The sequence below is a fragment of the Diceros bicornis genome, chromosome 11, assembly GCF_020826845.1.
Source record: "Diceros bicornis minor isolate mBicDic1 chromosome 11, mDicBic1.mat.cur, whole genome shotgun sequence".
Classification (NCBI taxonomy): domain Eukaryota; kingdom Metazoa; phylum Chordata; class Mammalia; order Perissodactyla; family Rhinocerotidae; genus Diceros; species Diceros bicornis.
In genome coordinates this window covers 62636794-62655566 of record NC_080750.1, presented here as the reverse complement: position 1 = coordinate 62655566, position 18773 = coordinate 62636794, and the positions used below count along the sequence as shown (strand labels likewise).

General features: G+C 52.9%; 1 protein-coding gene across 4 annotated transcripts in view; it reads left to right on the top strand.

The window, feature by feature from the left end:
• BLK (BLK proto-oncogene, Src family tyrosine kinase) overlaps positions 1 to 2555 on the top strand; it is a 75865-nt gene extending 73310 nt beyond the window's left edge. For all 4 annotated transcript variants that reach the window (XM_058550401.1, XM_058550399.1, XM_058550400.1 and 1 more), the window contains exons 12-13: positions 976 to 1107; positions 1856 to 2555. In XM_058550401.1, the coding sequence (XP_058406384.1) occupies positions 976 to 1107; positions 1856 to 2061 (338 nt within the window). In that variant the 3' untranslated portion in view covers positions 2062 to 2555. The remainder of the gene's footprint in view (positions 1 to 975; positions 1108 to 1855) is intronic.
• Positions 2556 to 18773: the final 16218 nt, after the last annotated feature.

Sequence of the window (18773 nt, the reverse complement as noted above, 5' to 3'; positions counted from 1 at the left end):
GCACACCAGTATCTAAAGGCACTGAGAAGTCCTGCAGTAAAGAAAAGTGTACATTTGCTTCACCTGGGGTCTCCACACTAATCTGAGCCCCAAATAATTTTTCCAGTTATCTTCTATTAGCCTCCCACAGACTTAGAGTTTCACAGAACAAACCCTGGAAAACATTGCTCTAAAGCATGAGCAGCACGACCTTCTACCTGAATTAGGGTTTCCACAAGCACTCTACTTTACTTTGTTAGTATGACTGAGGTGCAAATCCTCTTCACAAGAGAAGTGGAAGTGGTCATATACATTTATCGAGAAAGCTAGCAAGCGATATTAGCTGAGCACATTAATCCATTGATACAGGAGAAGGATCCATGTGGCTCGTTCCCTGAGGGAACGTCAGGCTGGCTGGGAGACCAAGGTAGCAGGGCAAGGTGGGAGGTAATCAAGAGCTGAGCTGTCGGTCCCTCTGAATGCCGGCCAGGGCTGCAGCCATCCTCAGGGCCTCTACAGGGCAGCAGGATTTGAATCCCTCCTCACTGTGACCCTAGCAGGTACATAAGTCATGCGTCATCATTTCCTTTTTGCAGGAAAGGGTTAACTGAAGCAGGGACCAGTTAGAGTGACTGCCCAAGCTGTGGGCTCCTGTTATTAAAGCAGGCCCCTGTGAGGTGGCAAAGGACCCTTCCACCCCAGATGGAAACACATGCTGGTTGCCCACGCAGGCCCACAGCAAAGCCCCAAAGAGGGTGACAGGGTGGTATCTGTGTCCATACTGTCCTTCCGTGCTGCGGACCCCCAGAGTCTGCGCATGCCTGGCCATGTGTCCTGGTGGGTCGTAGTGACTCCCTGGACGCATCTCTGTCATGTACAGCATGCCAAGCTCTGCAAGGGAGGGCGGGGGCACAGGGGGAGCAGGAAGAGCAGGGAGTGGGGGTGCCGGGGCGGTCAGTCATGGCCTCACAAAGCTACTTGCGGCTCTTCTCTCAGGTGCCAAGTTCCCCATCAAGTGGACTGCCCCAGAGGCCATCCACTTTGGGGTGTTCACCATCAAAGCGGACGTGTGGTCCTTCGGAATCCTCCTGATGGAAATCGTCACTTACGGGCGCGTACCCTACCCAGGTAGGCGGCTTCGTCCTACAGTGACATGCGGGGCTCCCTGCTGTCCTGAGACAGCTGTGATGGCAGAATACCCATCCTTGGTGCCCGGGCTGCCCACAGACATGTCAGAATGCAGTCCCCACAGTAAGGACAGAGAGCCAGGCATGCCACTCTGGGGGCGGGGTTTCTGCCCCTTTCCTCAGCATTGCTCTTGGCAGCAGGGTTGTGTCCCCTTCATCCAGCAGAGGTCAGTGAGCCCCCAAACCTGGAATTAAGTAAAGGTCCAGGTCTGAACTCAAGTTTACTCCCAACTGGTTTGTTCTCTGCTGAGGACAGGCTGTCCCTCTCTTGGCCTTACACCTTGGGTGTATTCCGGAAAGCCCATGTGATGGTAAAATCCCCCTCTGGCCCCATCCCCAGCCCCGCGTCAGAAGGGCTCGGGCAGCTGAGCAGTCTGCCCCTGAGCGATCTCTCCTAGGGAGCTGGTGCCTTTTCACGGAGCACTGCCCGGTGAGGGATGGGCTTCGCCGTGTGCCGGGCAGTCCCAGGTAGGCGAGATAGGGCCCCATCCCCGGAGGAACTGCCCCGCGCTAAGGCGGAAATCTGCAGCCTCATTTCCAGCCGATCGCCAAGCAGTGAAAAGGAAGTAGAGGGATGTTTGACGGTGGCGCCAGCGGGCGGGCGGTCAAGGGACCCGCAAGGGAGGAGCCGTGGTCCGTGCCTCAAGGCCCTGGCCCCTCAGCCGCGCTCTGCGTCCCCTCCGCCCCAGGGATGAGCAACCCCGAGGTCGTGCGCAGCCTGGAGCGCGGCTACCGCATGCCGCGGCCCGACTCGTGCCCGCCCGAGCTGTACCGCGGCGTCATCGCCGAGTGCTGGCGCAGCCGGCCCGACGAGCGGCCCACCTTCGAGTTCCTGCAGTCGGTGCTCGAGGACTTCTACACGGCCACCGAGCGCCAGTACGAGCCGCAGCCCTAGCCCGCTGGGGGGCGCGCTCCGGCCCGGGGACGCCTCCCACCTGCGGCCCGACCGCGGAACCCACGAGGCGCGTGCACCTCGCGGCTGTTGTTCCAGCCCCACACGGGCTGCAGAGGCAGGGAGGGATTGGGACGCCCGTTTCTCAGATGAAAGTAGGGGTAGAGGCGGCCTGGCCGGTGGGTCACAGCACGGACTCCGGAGCCGATCCAATCGCAGTCCCATCCCTCTCAACTGTGTGACCTTGGGCGAATTCCTTAGCCTCTCTGTGCCTGCGCTTCCTCATGTGTACAATGGCGAAGAAACATCATAGTACTTACCTCGTATGTTGCTCATGAGGATTACATTAGTTAACCCCCGTAAGATGTGCAGAGTGTTCAGAATAAGAGATACTCTTAAGGCTCCCCTGTGCTGGCACCAAAAGCGAGAGGTCAGCCGCAGGTGACCGGGAGGCCCGCTGCGCCCACCTGCGCGGACCGCGCCCCGGTGCGGCCCCCGTCCGCGACCCCCGCAGCAGGACTGGGTCCTCCAAGCCGTCCGCTCGGAGAAGCGTCCACGCGCGTCGGCTCTGGGCGGGGCCCTGACCCAGACTGCGCTCCAGCACTTTGGGACTTTTCCGTAATAAAGTCACGAGCTCTGACCTTTTCCGTGTCGTTACTGGTGACAAGCCTGGACATCGCACACCTGACGTACCTGGCTGCCGGAGAGGCGCTTCTGGGGACTCGCGGATGGTACTGGGTTTCTGATGGAAACTGAGCCCCCAACCCCAGGACAACCGCGCAGACCCCACTGTCGCTGCCCTTTAGGGGAGGCTCGAGCAGGACCAGCAGGTGGCGCCCTCACCTCAGAAATCCTTGGCCTCCGCGGATCTGACTCTGGTGATCGGGTACCGTCTGCTCAGCAAAGCGCCGGACCTGACAGCGGGAACCGCGCTTGCTGGGTGCGCGCACAGGCGAGGTGGACAAGCGCCCTGGGCTCCGAGTCCCGGGGACCAGGCACATGAATAATGAGCGGATGACGATGGCATGGTAACACCAAGGAACATTCGAGGCTCCCCACTGTTCACGGAGGCTCCCCATTTGTCATGTTTTTTGTTTTGTTTATAATAGATTTTAAATTTTTGAGCAGTTAGGTTTACAGAAAAATAAGCAGAAGGTACAGAGAATCCCCATTTACCCCTCACCCCTGCCCCCCAATATCCCCTATTATTAACATCTTGCAATAGTGTGGACATTTGTTACAATTGATGAGCCAGTATTGACACATTGCTGTTAACTGAAGTCCATAGTTTACAGTGGGATTCGCTCTTTGTGTTGTACATCCTATGGGTTTGGACAAATGTGTAATGACATGTCTCCACCATTACAGTGTCATACAGAGTAGCTTCAGTGCCCTAAAAGTCCCCTGTGCTCCACCTTGTCATCCCTCCTTCTCTCTCTCTGAACCTCTGGCCACCAACTTGCCATGTTTTGACTCCTCTGATCCTGTGACAACCCCAGGAGGTCAGAATATTACCACCCCATGCACGGAGGAAGAAACCGAGGCACAGAGAGCTTGTGTGGTGTCCCCAAGGTCACGCTGTTCATAAGTATCGGGATGGGGGTGTGGACCCAAGCAGAGCTGCTGGACTGTGGCAGCAAAGGGGGCGAGGTGCTGGGCTGGGAGACCTCACAGAGGGGCAGCTTCTGCAGGGGAACAGAGGTGACCAGCAGAGAAGGACACAGGTCTGTATAGCACTTGCTATTTCCAGAGTACATTCAGTACTACAGGCTCTCAGACAGCCACGGGAGGGAGGGAGGGAGGGAGGGAGCCGTTCCCTTTATTATTACGCCTACGCTCTTTTCCGCAGAAAAAGAAAAAAAGAACCCGAAGATTCCATACCACCAGGCTTGCCCAGAGGCTCTTAGCTGGCTGGTACTGAACCCGGGATCTGAGCTGGCTCCTTGCCCCCAGCCTCTCGCCATAAGTGCTGTGTGAGGGAGCAGAGCCCTCTCAGGAGCAGGGGGTGTCTGCAGGCGGAGGTCTGGCAGACTTGCTGGGCAGTTCCCAGGTGGAGCCTGGGGCAGTGGGGGTGATGTGGTCAGATTGGCGCTTGGACAGATCTCCCCCTCACCCCGTGGTCCAGCATGCAGGGGGTGGAGGGCCCCTGGGGCAGGGAACCCCGTCCTCGGCACAGTGAAGGCTCCAGAGAATTGCCTCTGACCTCCCCCAGGAACCAGGGCTCTTTGGGGGAGGTGACTGCTGAGTCTCTCAGGAAAAAAATGTAGCTCGGCCTCCCCCAACCCTAGCCCCAGGGCCTTAGTGCCTCCACTCAGTCCCCCCATTCTCCTCAGGTCTCCTGTCAGTCCAGGTGCTGGAAGAAAGAAATCTCTGGGAAGTGGAGCTGCCTGGCCCAGAATCAGGGGTGAGAACTAAGCTGGCAACCTCTGCCAGAGTGGCGCACCGGGCAGAGACAGACCTGAGCCCGTGGGGCCCACAGAGAAGGGCCCTGAGAGGACCTAAGGGTGCCTCTGGAGGTAGGGCTGGGCAGGGAGCTAGCATCAGTAGGGTGAAGAATAGGTCTCTCCTTCCAGCTTAACACCCTGACCCCTGGGCCTGGGCACCACTTCCCACCTCCCACGGCCCCTCTGATGTGGTTTCCAGGACTTGGGCCCTGGCTGTCCATGAGCTGCAAGGCCTGGGCTGGCTCATCACCTCCCTGGACCCCACTGCCTTCCCCTAAAGACGAAGGGGTCACCCAGTGCTCTGACAACCTCACTATTCATGAAAATCACCTAAGTTCCTTGTTTTAAAACACAAGTTTCTAGACCTCTCCCTCTGAGATTCTGATCCAGCGGGTCTAAGACAAGGTCTGGAAACTTCATCTTTTCTAAGCACCCTAAGTGATTTCCAGCTTAAATCCACGGCTCTCAATCCTGGATGCACGTTCGAATCATGGCGGGATGGAAGAGGGAGGACGACCTAGGGGGAGGGCACATTTAAAATACCAGTGCCAGGATTGCAGGGGTCCTGGCCGTCAGTACATTTTAGATGTCCCCAGCCGGGACTGGGAGCCGCTGGGCGAGGCTGTGTGGGGTTCGGCAGTACCCTTCCCAGGAGGCATGGCTGCAAGTCACCTGGGGGGGGGCAGTCTGATGCCCAGGTCCTGGAATTGCAGGACCAGCTCACGCCTGTAGCTCTTCTCAGTTTTAATACGCAAGTCACAACTGGGGAAACTAAAAAGAAACCCACAAGACTGGGCATTCTCGGAGGAACATTGTCAGGCGAGGCAGGAGCATTCCCTCCTCCACCTCGGGTTCCCCCTGGAGGTTTCCTGGGGAAGGTGAGGCTGGAGACGAACCTTGAGGGACCAGTGAGGCTTTTCTCCACTAGGAGGCGCACTTGCTTTAGCGGTGCCGGGAACTGAGCCACAGTGTCCTGGTGCTTTTCTGTTAGGAAATAAGTTTATAAGGGACGAGAGCTTTCCAATTCCCAGCCAGAAAGTGAAGTGTGCGAGGGTGTGGAGAGAGAGAGATACAGCAAGAGAGAGAGACAGACAGATATACAGAGACAGAGAGAAACAGAGACAGGGGGAGAGAGAGAGAGAGAGTACCAACAGGCAAAAGCAGCATTTCCTGCTCTGGGTCTTTGTCTTCCGAGTGGGAGGGGAGGTTATTCAGGGCTGTGGAGGCCGTATTCTCCCAACGAATCTGCACGTGTGAGGATACCGGGAAGGGGGTCCAGGCCTGGAGCATATGATTGCTGCTCCCTCACCCAGAGCTCTGGTGAGGCTGCACCCAGCCTTGGACCCCAGTCGCCTTCTTGCCTGTGATGGAGATTGTGCCGTTCCTTCGCTCTCCCTCCCCAGAGACACGACACATTTGCAGTGTTATTGTAAAATGAGTAACAGCAAGATCTTTGGAGTCAGATAGACCTGGGTTCAAATTTAAGCACTTCCTCTGCCCTGAAGTGTGACTTCTCTGAGCCTCAGTTTCTTCATCTGTCAAATGGGCATACTAATGACACCTATATTATAGGCTCATTTCAAGGTTTAGATGAAAGAGTACATGTGAGGCGTTTCTCACAGTGCCTGTCATGGTGAATGCTCAGAAGTGTCAGCTCTTATTACTGTTATTACAGCCCCCAAAGAAAGGCCTTCGAAGATGGTGGTCCACAGCCCCAGTGCCCTTAACCGGGGTTCCCCTGTCCTCTGTGCTCTCTCCTGCTTGGGCTTCTAGTTGTCCCCTTGGCGTTTGTTCTCTGTTCATGGCCGTGAGTTTTCTTTATCTGCCTTCATACTCCTCCCACCCTCCCTCGGGGCAGAACCTTGAAAAGAGCATGTGGGGTTTGAAGTCGAGGACCCAGGTTTCCCCAGCACTTTCCAGCTGTGTGACCTTGGGTAAGTAACTCAAGTCCTCTGAGCCTCAATTTCCTCGTCAAAAACAGAAGAATTTGGGGGAGACACAATTCAACCCGTAACAGATAGTAACACCTAAACGTAACAATTATTTCTTCTCCTATATCTTCCACTATACCTGCCCAGTGCTAGGCACACGGTAGGCGTCAGTGTATTCTTGTTTCAAAAACAAGAACACTTGGTGTGAATAAACTTCCCATCTACAAATAAGGGCGATCAGAGCTAAGCTGGAATACCACTGACTAGCTTTAAGCAAACTCACATAGAAAAATCGAGATTTACACAAAGGCAAAACTGTCCTTAGTGATTTATTTTATAAAAGGTTTTGCCACATGATCCTTTAGGTACTTTAAAAGTGGTACTCGGGTTTCCCCAGGCTTCATGTTGTCATTTTTTTTTAAATTGTGGTAAAATACACGTAACATAAAATTTACTATCTTAGGCACTTTTTAAGTGTACTGTTCAGTAGCGTCAAGCACATTCACGTTGTTGTACAACCATCACCACCATCCATCTCCAGAACTTTTTCATTTTCCCAAACTGAAACTCTGTCCCCATTAGACAATTCCCCAGTGCCCTCTGCCTCCAGGGCAACCACCATTCTCCTTTCTGTCTCTATGAATCTGACTACTCTAGGGACCTCATATAAGTGGAATCATATACTGTTTATCCTTTTGTGACTGGCTTATTTCACTTAGCATAACACTTTCAAGGTTCATCCATGTTGTAGCATGTGTCAGAATTTCCTTCCTTTTTAAGGCTGAATAATATTTCATTATTTATTGTATATATCACGTTTTGTTTACCCATTCATCTGTCAATGGACATTTGGGTTGTTTCCATCTTTTGGCTATTGTGAATAACGCTGCTGTGAACATGGATGTACAAATATCTCTTCAAGACCCATTGCTGAACCATATAGTAGTTATATTTTTAATTTTTTAAGGAACCGCCATACTGTTTTCCATAGCAACTGCACTATTTTGTGTTCCCACCAACAGTGCACAAGGGTTCCAATTCCTCCACATCCTCACCAACACCTGATATCTCCTGTGTTTTCAATAGTAACCATCCTGATGAGTGTGAGGTGGATAGTGTAATTTTAATAGTAATAATCCCAATTTTTTCAACTTTGGACCCCACAGGACCTCAGCCCTCTTTGAAATACCCTCAGGTGATTCTAAGTTTCCAGGGTTTTTTTCTGTACGTGTTCATGACAAGCCTCTTCAGAAGGATGCCTCTGAAGTTCCTCCGTTTCCCACTGGGCACTGGGGGTGAGGGGGGCTTCACGGGCCTGGCTGAGAGGTCCCAGCTGGATGGAGGTCCCTGGGGCGAGGGCAGAACTCTACTCTGGGGGAAAAGCCTTTCAGTTTCCCTGAGTAAGCCTGCCCCGGCACTGCACAGTGTCTCCTGGAACTTGTCCAGGCTCTCAAAAGACATCCCCAGGTGGGTGTGTGTCCTGGTGGGCACATGCTTGGACCTCAGTCTTAAAATGCTCACAAAGATTTGCTTGACACACAGCATCTCAGTCATCACAGGAAAGAACGGTGTCCAGTTTGGGGCACTCAGCCACAGAGGTGACAAAGAGAGAGGGCAGAAGGGAGCAGCCACCATGACCCACAGGCAGATCAGAGAAAGCAATAGTCACCTGGGCCTTTGACATAGGCTGTCAGCACCCCACAGCCAAGCTAAGCTTGTAATTTCTTCTGGATTAAAGAGCCACCCCTGATACTATGTTTAGAATCTTAGAGAGCTGAATAGGACCTGCACCATCAGTCAACATTTAGTGAGTATCAAGTGTCAGCAACCACCCAGAGAGGTAGTCCCGTGATCCTCATTTTACAGATGAGGAGACCGGGGCACAGAGAGGGAGACAGCGGCCATACAGCTGGTAAATGGTGGAGTGAGGACTCACCGTTCTTAACCACTCTTCCAGAGAGAATCCAATCCAGATGTTTCAAACTGTGCTCCTCGGAGCCTTGGGGGTCTCCGGTGGCGTCTCAGGAGCAGGAAGCTCACAGTAGGATGGGGGGGAGGGGAGAAGGCCCCACCCACTTCAAACCCAGCAGCCTCTCTCTCATCAATTTCACAGGTTCAGCTGCCTCACAAGGGTTATTTTAACAGAGTGTGGTTTTAAAATTGTTTTGAAAATCAGCCATCTAGTCCAATGCTCTCTCCACCCTCTCCCTCTCACAAATGGGAAACCGAGGCCTAGATAAGGACTCATAGCCTCACAGGGTCCACACACAAGGGCCCAGCCCTCAGGCACTTGGCTACGTCCTTCCTCTGTCCACTCCAACTCACCTGGGCTTCCTGGTAGGCAGATGTTGGCTTACTCCAGATTTTTCTGAAAATAGAAATCCTTATATTTGAGAACTCTCCAAATCAGACAGTTGGTTCCATGGAAAACCCCATTCCTTCACTATGCCAGAATAGCTATTTATTTAACAGAACAGAGTGTAGAGCCTTGAAAACAGTTACTCATAAGAATGGGGCCACACACGGGCACAGCATTCGACAGTTTACAAAGGGGTTTCCCTCGCTTTGTGTTGCCTCAGGTGGTCCCCCCAGCAGCCTCTCAGATGTGCGGCCACTTCAGTTCTCTTCGTTCTGGACAGGAGGCAGGCAGCCCCGCTGAGCGAGTCACTCACCATCACATCACTAGAGAGGGGAAGGGCCGGGACGAGAATGCTTGGCTCCTGGCTCTGCGCCCAGCACTTCAGGGACCCAGCAAATGGCAGTGAGATTAAAAATGCTCCTGAGAAGTGAGGAACAGGGTGGACACAACCCACACAGGGCCTGCTGAGTGGCCCTCGTGGGGCAATCCTTTTAATAAGGTTAAGCAAACCGTTCCGAAAAGATGACAGGAAGGGTTGTGAATGCCTGGTGGAAAAGAAGCAAGGAAGAGAAACATCTGGCGCTGATGGGGGCGGCCAGGCGTCAGGGATCCTCGTACGTGAGGCAGTAACAGCAGTCCCTAGAGAGGTGAGGTGGCCAGAGTCCCCGGGGGTGAGGTCAGGAGCGCTGTTGATGAATCACAGAGTAACAACTCTGCCTGACATCAGCCGAAGACCTAAAAATAGCCATCGGGGAATGACCAGGAGATGATGGGGAACAGTTACAATTTGTGGGCAGAATGGTGGGTGCACAGGGAAGATGTCTAACTGGCACCTGTAGGGACTTTGTGACTTCTCAGGTCCTCACTTGACCCTGAAAGGAAACAGCGATGAGTAAGACAAGAACCTACTCCCAGAGAGCCCTTAAATGCGTCCTCGCGCGTAGGAGGGTCACTCACATCACCCTCGCTCACAATCAAGGATTACGTGCCGTGTGCTGTGCTTACACTGCACACGCTCAACCTCATTTGGCCCTCACGGCAACCCTCAGTCGATTCCATTACTAGTCCCATTTTGTAGATGAGAAAACCGAGGCTCTGAGAGGCAAGGTCATCTGTCGAGCTCACACAGCGGGCACGTAAGCCCAGATGGGCCTCCGTGCAGAGCCTCCTCTGGGAGAGTTCCCTGGGAGAGGGGGGAGCTAAGGCTTTGAGGCTCCCGGCCACATGGCAAGCTGGAGGCGGAGCTGGAGCTGCCCCAAAACTCCTGGGGGATTTTGCCCACGGCCCTCTGGCCTCTCTCTTGCCAGGTGCAGATTGTGTTGTGGAAGAACAGGCTTTGGAGGAATCAGATTGTGTTCACTTCACCTCTTGGCTCTGCCTCTTACTGGCTGTGGAATCTCTGGCAAATTATTTAACCTCTCTGAGCCTCCGCTTTATCACCTTTAAAATGGACTTGAGCATACCTACCTCAAAGGGAAGCCAGGGATGCACTGAATTAATGTACATAAAGCTTCGGGTACAGGGTTGTGCGTACAGTAGGAGGTCAATGCACGCACAGTCCCTTCTCCTCGTCGAGGTCCCGGGCACACAGACAGCACCTTCTGGGGGCCCCTGGGAGTCAGTGTGGGAGCCCGGCCTGTCCACCCCACCCTAGCTGCCTCCATTTCCAATTAGCAGCTTTGCCCCTGGGCCTCCAGGTCTCTGCAGGCAGCAGAGGCTGACAGGGGCTGATGGGAGCCAGTCCCAAGGGGTCTGAAGTCAGATTACTGAGGACTGATGAGGTGAAGGGCACTGCTGCCTGTGAGCTGACAGCATTGCCTTGGAGGAAGGGAAGGCAGGAGGGCAAGGGGGTCCCCTAATCTCTGCCTGATGTCTTCTGGAAGGGCTAGGGTACCGTCTGGGGGTGTCTCTACTGGAGCCTTTCCTTCTGTGCCAAGGTCACTCTGGGGTACTTGGTTAAAATTAGCCTCCTGCTCATTGCTCTGGACTGAATGGCCTTTTCCCATGAACCACCAGAACGTGGCTTTGCACAGACAGGGGCTGGGCTGTGTGCCCTCTGCTCTCCAAAGAGCAAATAGAATACGTCTTCTCCACCCTGGAGGCCGGATGAGAGGGTTGGGGCGTGTGTGTACAAGTGTGCACATGTGCGTGCATGGGCGGGCATGCCTGCACACATAACCAACCAAAACAGGGCACCCGGGAGGAGGCTGAGTCACAGAATCATGCAAGCTTTTCGTTGTTGGCATTATTCCTTGATTGTGTTGTTTCTTTCTTACCTCGAGGGCTCCCATGGGATGTCTGGCGACATCATCTTACTCATTTCTAGCCCCTAGCATTAAATAGTAGGCCCACCCACCCCCTTGCACCACACCTGAAATTAAGAGAAATGTGCAATGCCTCCTGAATCCCGGGTGATCCACAGATATTTATTAAGTGAGTGAGCAAATGATAAAGCAAAGCAAGGAGTGGTTTGGCCAGACTGTCCCCTCTGTTGAGCTGGGCTGTGTCTTTTTCCCACCATCTCCTCAGCCGCTGGCACAGGGCCTGGAACATAGAAAGTGCTCAATGGATATTTGTCACAAACATGAATGGATGGGGACAAGTCACTATTTTGCTCTTTGCCCACATCCCATAGATAGTAACATATTAACCCAAAGCAGTACGCTCAATTAGGGCTTAGGCAAGGATGGTTTGAGCCACCTGGGAAAAGGGGGCTGAGACTGGGAAGTAAAGAGCACAGTGGCCAAGGCTCTGGGGGCTCAAGAACTGCTTGGCCACGTGGCCTGCAAGTCAGCCAACTCCTCCAGCCTGATTCCTCACTCGCCAAGTACATCCACTAACTAGAGGCCTTGCCTGGAGTGGACGAGACGATGCCTCTCCAGTCCCCTGCAGAAAGCCTGGCACACGACAGGCATTCAATGAAAGAGTAACTGGCAATATTTTTACCAGATTTCCTGGGAGAAATGTGAGTTAAACATCCAGAAGCATAGGATAGGATAGCTGCTCATCCCGCAGAGGAGAACCTCATGAAGGACACGTGAACAAGTTAAGAGGAAGTGTCAGACGGGGAGAAAATATTTGCGGCACCTGTACGGCAAAGGACTCCTGCAAAGAAAGCTTAGGATTCCTTCCTGTCCCTAAATGCCCTGAAGTCAAATAGAGAAATGATCAGATGTGGGCACTGCACAGAAACAGAACTCGAACAGCTAACAAACGTGGGGAAAGGCGCCCACCCACAGCAGTCAATGGGAAAATGCACATCAAATAGCATCACGGTATTTTTTGTCATCAGAATGGCAAAATGGCAATACTGCTAATACTCAAAAATATTGGTGACGATGTGGGAAAATGGTTACCCTCATCAAGTGTTGATGTGGTGTAATTTGATAAAGCCTTTTTGGGGAGTATTTTTGGCAGTACCACTCAAAATCTGGGATGCATATAATCAGTGATGGAGCAATTGCACTTCTAGAAAATTATCCTATACTAAAACATGCCCGTGTTCTCAAAGATATATGCACAATACCTTTCACGGCAACATGTTTGTCATAGCAAACAGCAAACATTGAAAACAACTTAAAGGTACAACGATGGGGAAGATATAAGCAAATTGCGGCACATTTGTCTTATGGACTACTATTCTGTCCTCAAAGTGGATGAGGCACTTCCACAGGTACTGACATGGAAACATGTCAAGCGGGGAGAAGGTGCAGGGAAACACATATGGCATGAATCTACACACACACACACACACACACACGTACACACACACACTCAAATGTACGTAAGTGTGCAGCAAAGGGACCAGAATGATACCCACCAAAGAGAGCCTGCATGACCTCTGGGGGTGGGGGCAGGCGGCTAATGGGCAAAAGCGGATAAGGGAGGGCGCTCACCTTTTTTGCTGTCCCTCCACATGGCTCGGATCTTTTAGAATGAGAATGCATTAATGCATTTGGAGGGAAAACAAGCCAGGCAGGGGTCAGTGATGGATTGCTTGGTGCAATTGTGCCTGGTGGCAGAGAATGGATGACGTGACCCCCGGGGTTGGGTCCCGCCCTGGGGCTCTAAGCGCCCTCCTGACGCGGGCCTCATTCACCATCCCCCGTTCCAGCCCATTTCCTCTCCCGATAGCACCCCTCACCAGGTTATCAGCAGCCTCCCAGCCCTGCACCACGCCTTTAATGTGCCATCACCAGTCTTATCATCCCTGCACCGAGGGAGGCCGGTGGGAGGTGGGGGGACCGCACATCACAAGCCGTGGGTGCTGACGCTGGTCAACGGTGACCTAGCCCCCTCCCCTCAGCCCAGGCCAGCATGCTAATGGAGTGGGGGCGGGGGGATAACTTCCGACCACCAGCATCTCCTCCCTCCGCTACTGTGCCATCCTGTGACATTCTTCAGACGGCCCTCTCTTTCTGTCATAACAGTGATGGCACCAAGCATTCATTGCGTGCCTACTATGGGCCAGCCACTGTGCTAGGCAGTGGGCCTGCTTTTTTTCTTCTTAATCTTTATACCATCCTAACAAGTACGTACTGGCGTGCCCACTTCACTGATAAGGAAGCACTCAGAGATATTAAGTGACCAAGGTCACTAGCAAATATGGGGTAGAACTAGGATTTGGACCTGGCCCACTGCATGGACTTCGGCCCATGGAAAGCAGGAGGTCCCAGAGGACCTCATCAGCTCCATCCCTAGGTCTCCGAGGTGCCCCTCACCCCAGCAGTGACTCATTCTGCTGCCTTATCCTTGGCACTGAGTGAGGGACCTTCTCCACTGGGGGTGGCTCACATAAATGTCATTAAACTTGAGCCCTGCTAATTGAGAATTTGTGTCTCCTGGCTTTTTGAGGGAATGGGTGGTGTGGAAAGTGTACTTCATGGGATCAAAGACCTGGCAGGGCTTCATGGTACTGCAGGCCTCTCTCAACCTCAGCTGTGCCACTTGCCAGCCTCACTTATCTCATCTGTAAAATTGGTATAGCAAAAATACCTGTGGGAGTAAAGGAGGTGTCGACATAAGTCGTGTCCTTGGATGTCAAGCAAGTGGATATCAGGAACTGGGGTATCATCATCATCATCATCATCATCATCATCATCATCACCATTTGTGTCAATCTCTGAGCCTCAGGTTCCTCATTAGTAAAATTAAGAGGAAAGGTTAGAGGATCTTTTAGGTTTCTTCCAACTCTGTCTATAATCCTGACTAGCCCGGGTGAAGTCTCCTTGGCACCCTTCTTGAGGAACTAGGATTTGCAAAACCAGTGTAAGTGAGACTGCAGAGGAAATACTTGACCCTGGTGGGGGAGACGACTTGCCAAGGCTTCCAAGAACCTCCAGAAACCTACAGAATGTGCCCACCATGAATCTTCTACTCTTTGAAAGCAATTCGCTGGTAATTCCATCCACCAACCTCGAGTAACATTATATCCCTGGAGGTATCAGGACAGCCTTACTTTTGAAACCGCCAACGTTCCAACACAGAGCTTCTGTGAGTCAGGCTCACCTCTACCCCACTCACAAGGGTTGGCATGGCTGAACGGGAGGAGGATCCTGTTGTACGGCACCTCAGAGAAGTGTGAGGGAGCCTGGGATTGGGGGAGCTTTGGAAAGTTCTGGACAAAATCCCTTCCTGAGTTTAGGCAGCAGGAATCCGTGGTCTCCGGAGAAGCCACCTGGAGCTTCAGAGACTCGGCACCTGTTCGAGCTCCATCCCTTCTTGGTTATGAAGCCACAGCTCCCTCCCAGGTCCTCATGCCATTTGTGAGTGGAGGAAGCTCTTTCGGGCCTCAGCATAGGAAGGACCCTTAGACTGTCAGAGCTGGAGGGGCTCAGAGTTCCCCTGATCTCTTTTGCCTGGGCCCGACCTCTGTGTGGTTTCTGGGAAATTACCTAATTTCCCTGTGCCTCAGTTTACTCTCATGAAAACTGTAGTAGTTCCATCTCCTCGGGTAATTGAGAATACCAGGAGCAGGGCCGGCACTTGAAAGCCTCGTCCAACATCCTGCAGCTCTTAGGGATGATGATCAAGACTTAGAGGAGCTGATTTGGGGAAATGTCACCAACTTCTTAGTTCTCCCAGAGGCCTGTGGTGACTCTGCTCCATTCTGCCTGGATCCTTTCCCAGGGTAGTTGAAAGTGCTGGGGACTCCTCCCCAGGGGTCCAGAAAAAAAAATCAAAGAGCAGTGGGTGTGTCATGGGGATGAGTGGGCTATGGGGGAGTGGGGTTGTCATGGAGGGGTGGGTGTGTTGTGGGGGTGCTTGTACCATGGGGTGGGTATGTCAGGGAAGGATGGGGTGTGTGCTGTGGTGTGGGGATGTTATAAAAGGCGGTCTACAGGGAGAGGTGCGTGGATTGTGAGGGTGTGTCTTAAAGGGATACATCTAGAACTCAGGGCAGCAATCTCCATAACCCGGAGCCCCCACCAGCAGGCTCAAACATATTTGTGAGGCCTCTAGCAAACCACACCCAGGAGGGCGGGTAGAAGAGGTGGAGCAGGCAAAGGAGATGGATGGAGACAGGCCAAAGCGGACACAAATGGTAGCCAGCAATGGCTTCAGCTCCTGCAGGGTGTACCCCAGCACTAGAGCTGGGGTGGGGGTGGTTGATGCCCACGAGTCCATTCTGTGGCATGCATCTTTATGGAGACTCTTTCTGAACCAAACACTGTTCTTGGTGACTCAGATTCACCCAACACACACTTAATGAGCACCAATTGAGTGTCTGGCCTGGAGCTAGGTACTTCCCATGGACCATTTTGTTGAATGGTATAAAAACCCTGTGAGAAGACACAGATGAAGAAACTGAGGCTCAAGAAAGGTGGATGAATTGCCCAAAGTCCCGTGGCTTTAGACTTCCAGTCCAGTACCCTTTAAACTATTCCGTAGTTGGTGAGGTTGGCAGGACTGGCACCCAGCTTCTCACAACACAATTGGCCCTGGAGAACACTGTGCCAGGAACAGTCAGCCGAGTGAGAAAGGACTTAGAGTCAAGTATGATCTCAGAGTTCCACCCAGGGGCTCTCCAGCAAATTCTACTGGGTCATTGTGACCCTCTCAAGTATTAGGTTGGACCATATGAAACCACCATTTTTGTTGATCAAAAATAATTGAATATTAGCAATTTCATACGGTTCAACCTAATTGTATTTGGAAAAATCTTTAAAAATACAATGGGTGGAGACAGGGGGTTGGAGGAAATACCCCTCTCTGGCTCAAGGATTCTATGATTTGTCCCTTGAGTTTCATTGCGACTGTGATCAGCCTTATGGAACAATGGCTGAGACCCAGAGATACTACAACCACACTCCCTCCACCCCACCCAGGGGAGGTGACACATGGTCTTGGACAAGCTCCTTCCCCCGTGGCTGGCCAAGCCCTGATGCTCACGTGCTGTGGGTCGATGGCGGTGTTCCATTCGGATGGGGCTGGGGTGGGAACAGTGCTGGGCAATCTACCCACTGACACTGAGAGCACTCAGTTCTCTCCTCCCGGGTCTCTCTGAGTTCCTTACATCCCACAAGGATTCCTGACCCCAGATGCTGGTGGAAAGGCTTAGCAGGAATTCGAGTGGGCTTCTGTCCGGGGCAGTAGAGTGAGGCGAGGGCTCTGGAGGGCTCTGGAAACTGACACACCTGATCACAATCCCAGTGCTGTCACCTCCCAGGTGGGGAGTGACCCCAGGTAAGGTATTTGCCCTCTCTCTGCTGCGTGCCTCAGTTTCCTCTGCTACAGGAGTCTGCTAATAACAGTCCCTCTCTCAAGGGCTGTTGTGAGGATAAGTGGAGTAATGTTTGTAAAGTGCTCAGTTGATGTTAGCCAGTGTTTGGATTACTGTCCATCCAAGCACTGGGCATTTATTAAGCACCCGTGTGGAGCCAGGACTGGTCCAGGGGCCTGAGGGACCCTCCCCCAGTTTCCTCTTTGCTCCACCCCCACCCTCGTCTTGGCTGCATCGTTGGTGGTCCTGGGCCCACCGCAGCACTGTCTCCCTGTGATAACTGTGGGGTCACGGGGGTCAGTCTGGGGCCAGCAGCTGGTCAGGCATTCGTGATCTCTCCTCGCTCCCTGCTGATGGGGGGCCGTGTTGGAGGCTCAAGGCTCTCATCTCAGAGACGATGGTGTAAACACTGAGATGGACACGGCTGAGAAGGACACGACAGCATCCGCAGCAAATCTGGATGAGCTGGGAAGCACCTCGCCCTCTGCTGGGAGCCACAGGCCTGCAGGTAGGGGCTCCTGGCCAAGGATGGCAGCACCCCAGCATAGGAGGGCCTGACCCAAGGACCCAGTGCCTCACAGGTGTGCCCAATGCACCTTGTGCATATGGTGGGTTAAGGGATGTTCTCTGAGGCCTCCTTTCCCAAAATACTGCCCCTCTGGTTTACTTACTCCTGGTATTCCCCCATATACTCCTTTGAATTCCATGGGACCACCGTGAACCTCAGTCTCCTCTTCTGCAAATGGATGATAATACCTCCTCTCTAATTAGCCCAGAATTGTTGTGAGCATTGGATTGTGCCCAGCGCAGTGCCTGGGCACCAGAAGAACTCAGTACTGGTCAGCACCTTCCCGTTATGCATTCTGCCCTCTCCAAAAGTCCTTTCCCAAGATGCTAAGGTCTCTGGGACAGGCCGCAGAGGCAGTCTGGTCTGTGGCACCTGTCAGTGAAGAGAACGTCTTGATGGAATTACAGATCTTTGAAGCTGAAAGGCCCCTGCAGAGCTGGGCAGCCTACTCACAATTCTCTACTTCATAAAGGCTGCGGGACTCGCAGTTCACTGGCTCGGGGCAGATCTCCACTCGTGAGCTGCGTGGACTTGCAGCAGGCCCTCAACCCCCCTGAGCCTCAGAGTCCGGGTCCCAACGTGGGGCTCATAGCAGTGTCTTCCCCGCCAATCTCACATAAATGAGATGAGGAGTGAGAAACAGCTTCATAAAGTCAAAGTTCTTACTAGTTGTTTGCATTGTTTTCAGGGGCTCAAGTAGCCAGGTGTTTCTCCAGCTTAGCCCGGGGTCAGACTCACTTGGCCTGACCCCCCTGCCTTCTCCCTTCCCAGTCCACAGAAGGGGTAAGGCAGCCCATCCGGGCGTCCAGACCATGCAGCCTGGGAGTTGAGGCCACGCTCCACCATGCAAGTCCTAACTCAATACTAATCAATGATGTGTGGGGACCACTTACTGCGTGCCAGGCCCTCCACACGCTCGGCTGGTTACTCCTCCTCCTGTTGTCCCCATGGTCCAGATGCCCGACTTCCCTCTTCAGTCTTCCTGTGGGCAGCGCCTGCCAGGTTGATCCTACTACTGAATTCTGCCTACTACATAATTACCAAATGGGGCCTATTCTTAGTCCCATTTTATAGATGAGAAAACTGAGGACTAATTAGCCAAAGAATCAGCTGTGATTGGACCACAACTTGGGTCTTTCTGACACCAAAATTCTTGCCTTTCTTTCTACTGCTTTTTCTAAATACTTTCCCCACCTCCTTAGTCCTGTGGATTAAGCCTCTATTCTGTGCACATCTTCCAACTTCTTGTAATTCTAAAAATCTGAGCCATTCCTTTCTGCCCCCTGTAAAATACTGCTCTGTTTCCTTTTCAAGCCATTTTGTGTAAGTCTCTCACCGCAAACAGTGAGCAGTCTTTTGGGGGAGGGCCGCTCCAGTTTCCTTCTGGACAATCCTGCCAGCTCCTGAGCTCTGGTATCAGCCCTGCCCCAGCTGACCCAGATCAGAGTCATGGCGGCCACAAAGAGGCTCAACGCACAGCCCCTAGGAGAGCGCCCCGTCCCCAAGGACAACGCCGCCTGGATTCCTAGCCTCTCCCTCCAATTCCCTCACGAAGTCAGTGACATCAAGGGGGACATCACGTCTACAACGTCCCCCTGCTCTCCTACTTAGCAATCCCATACTCAATTAGTTGATAAATTAATTAATACAGGAAAGAGAAGAAAAAGAGAGAGAGAGGAAGGGAAAGATT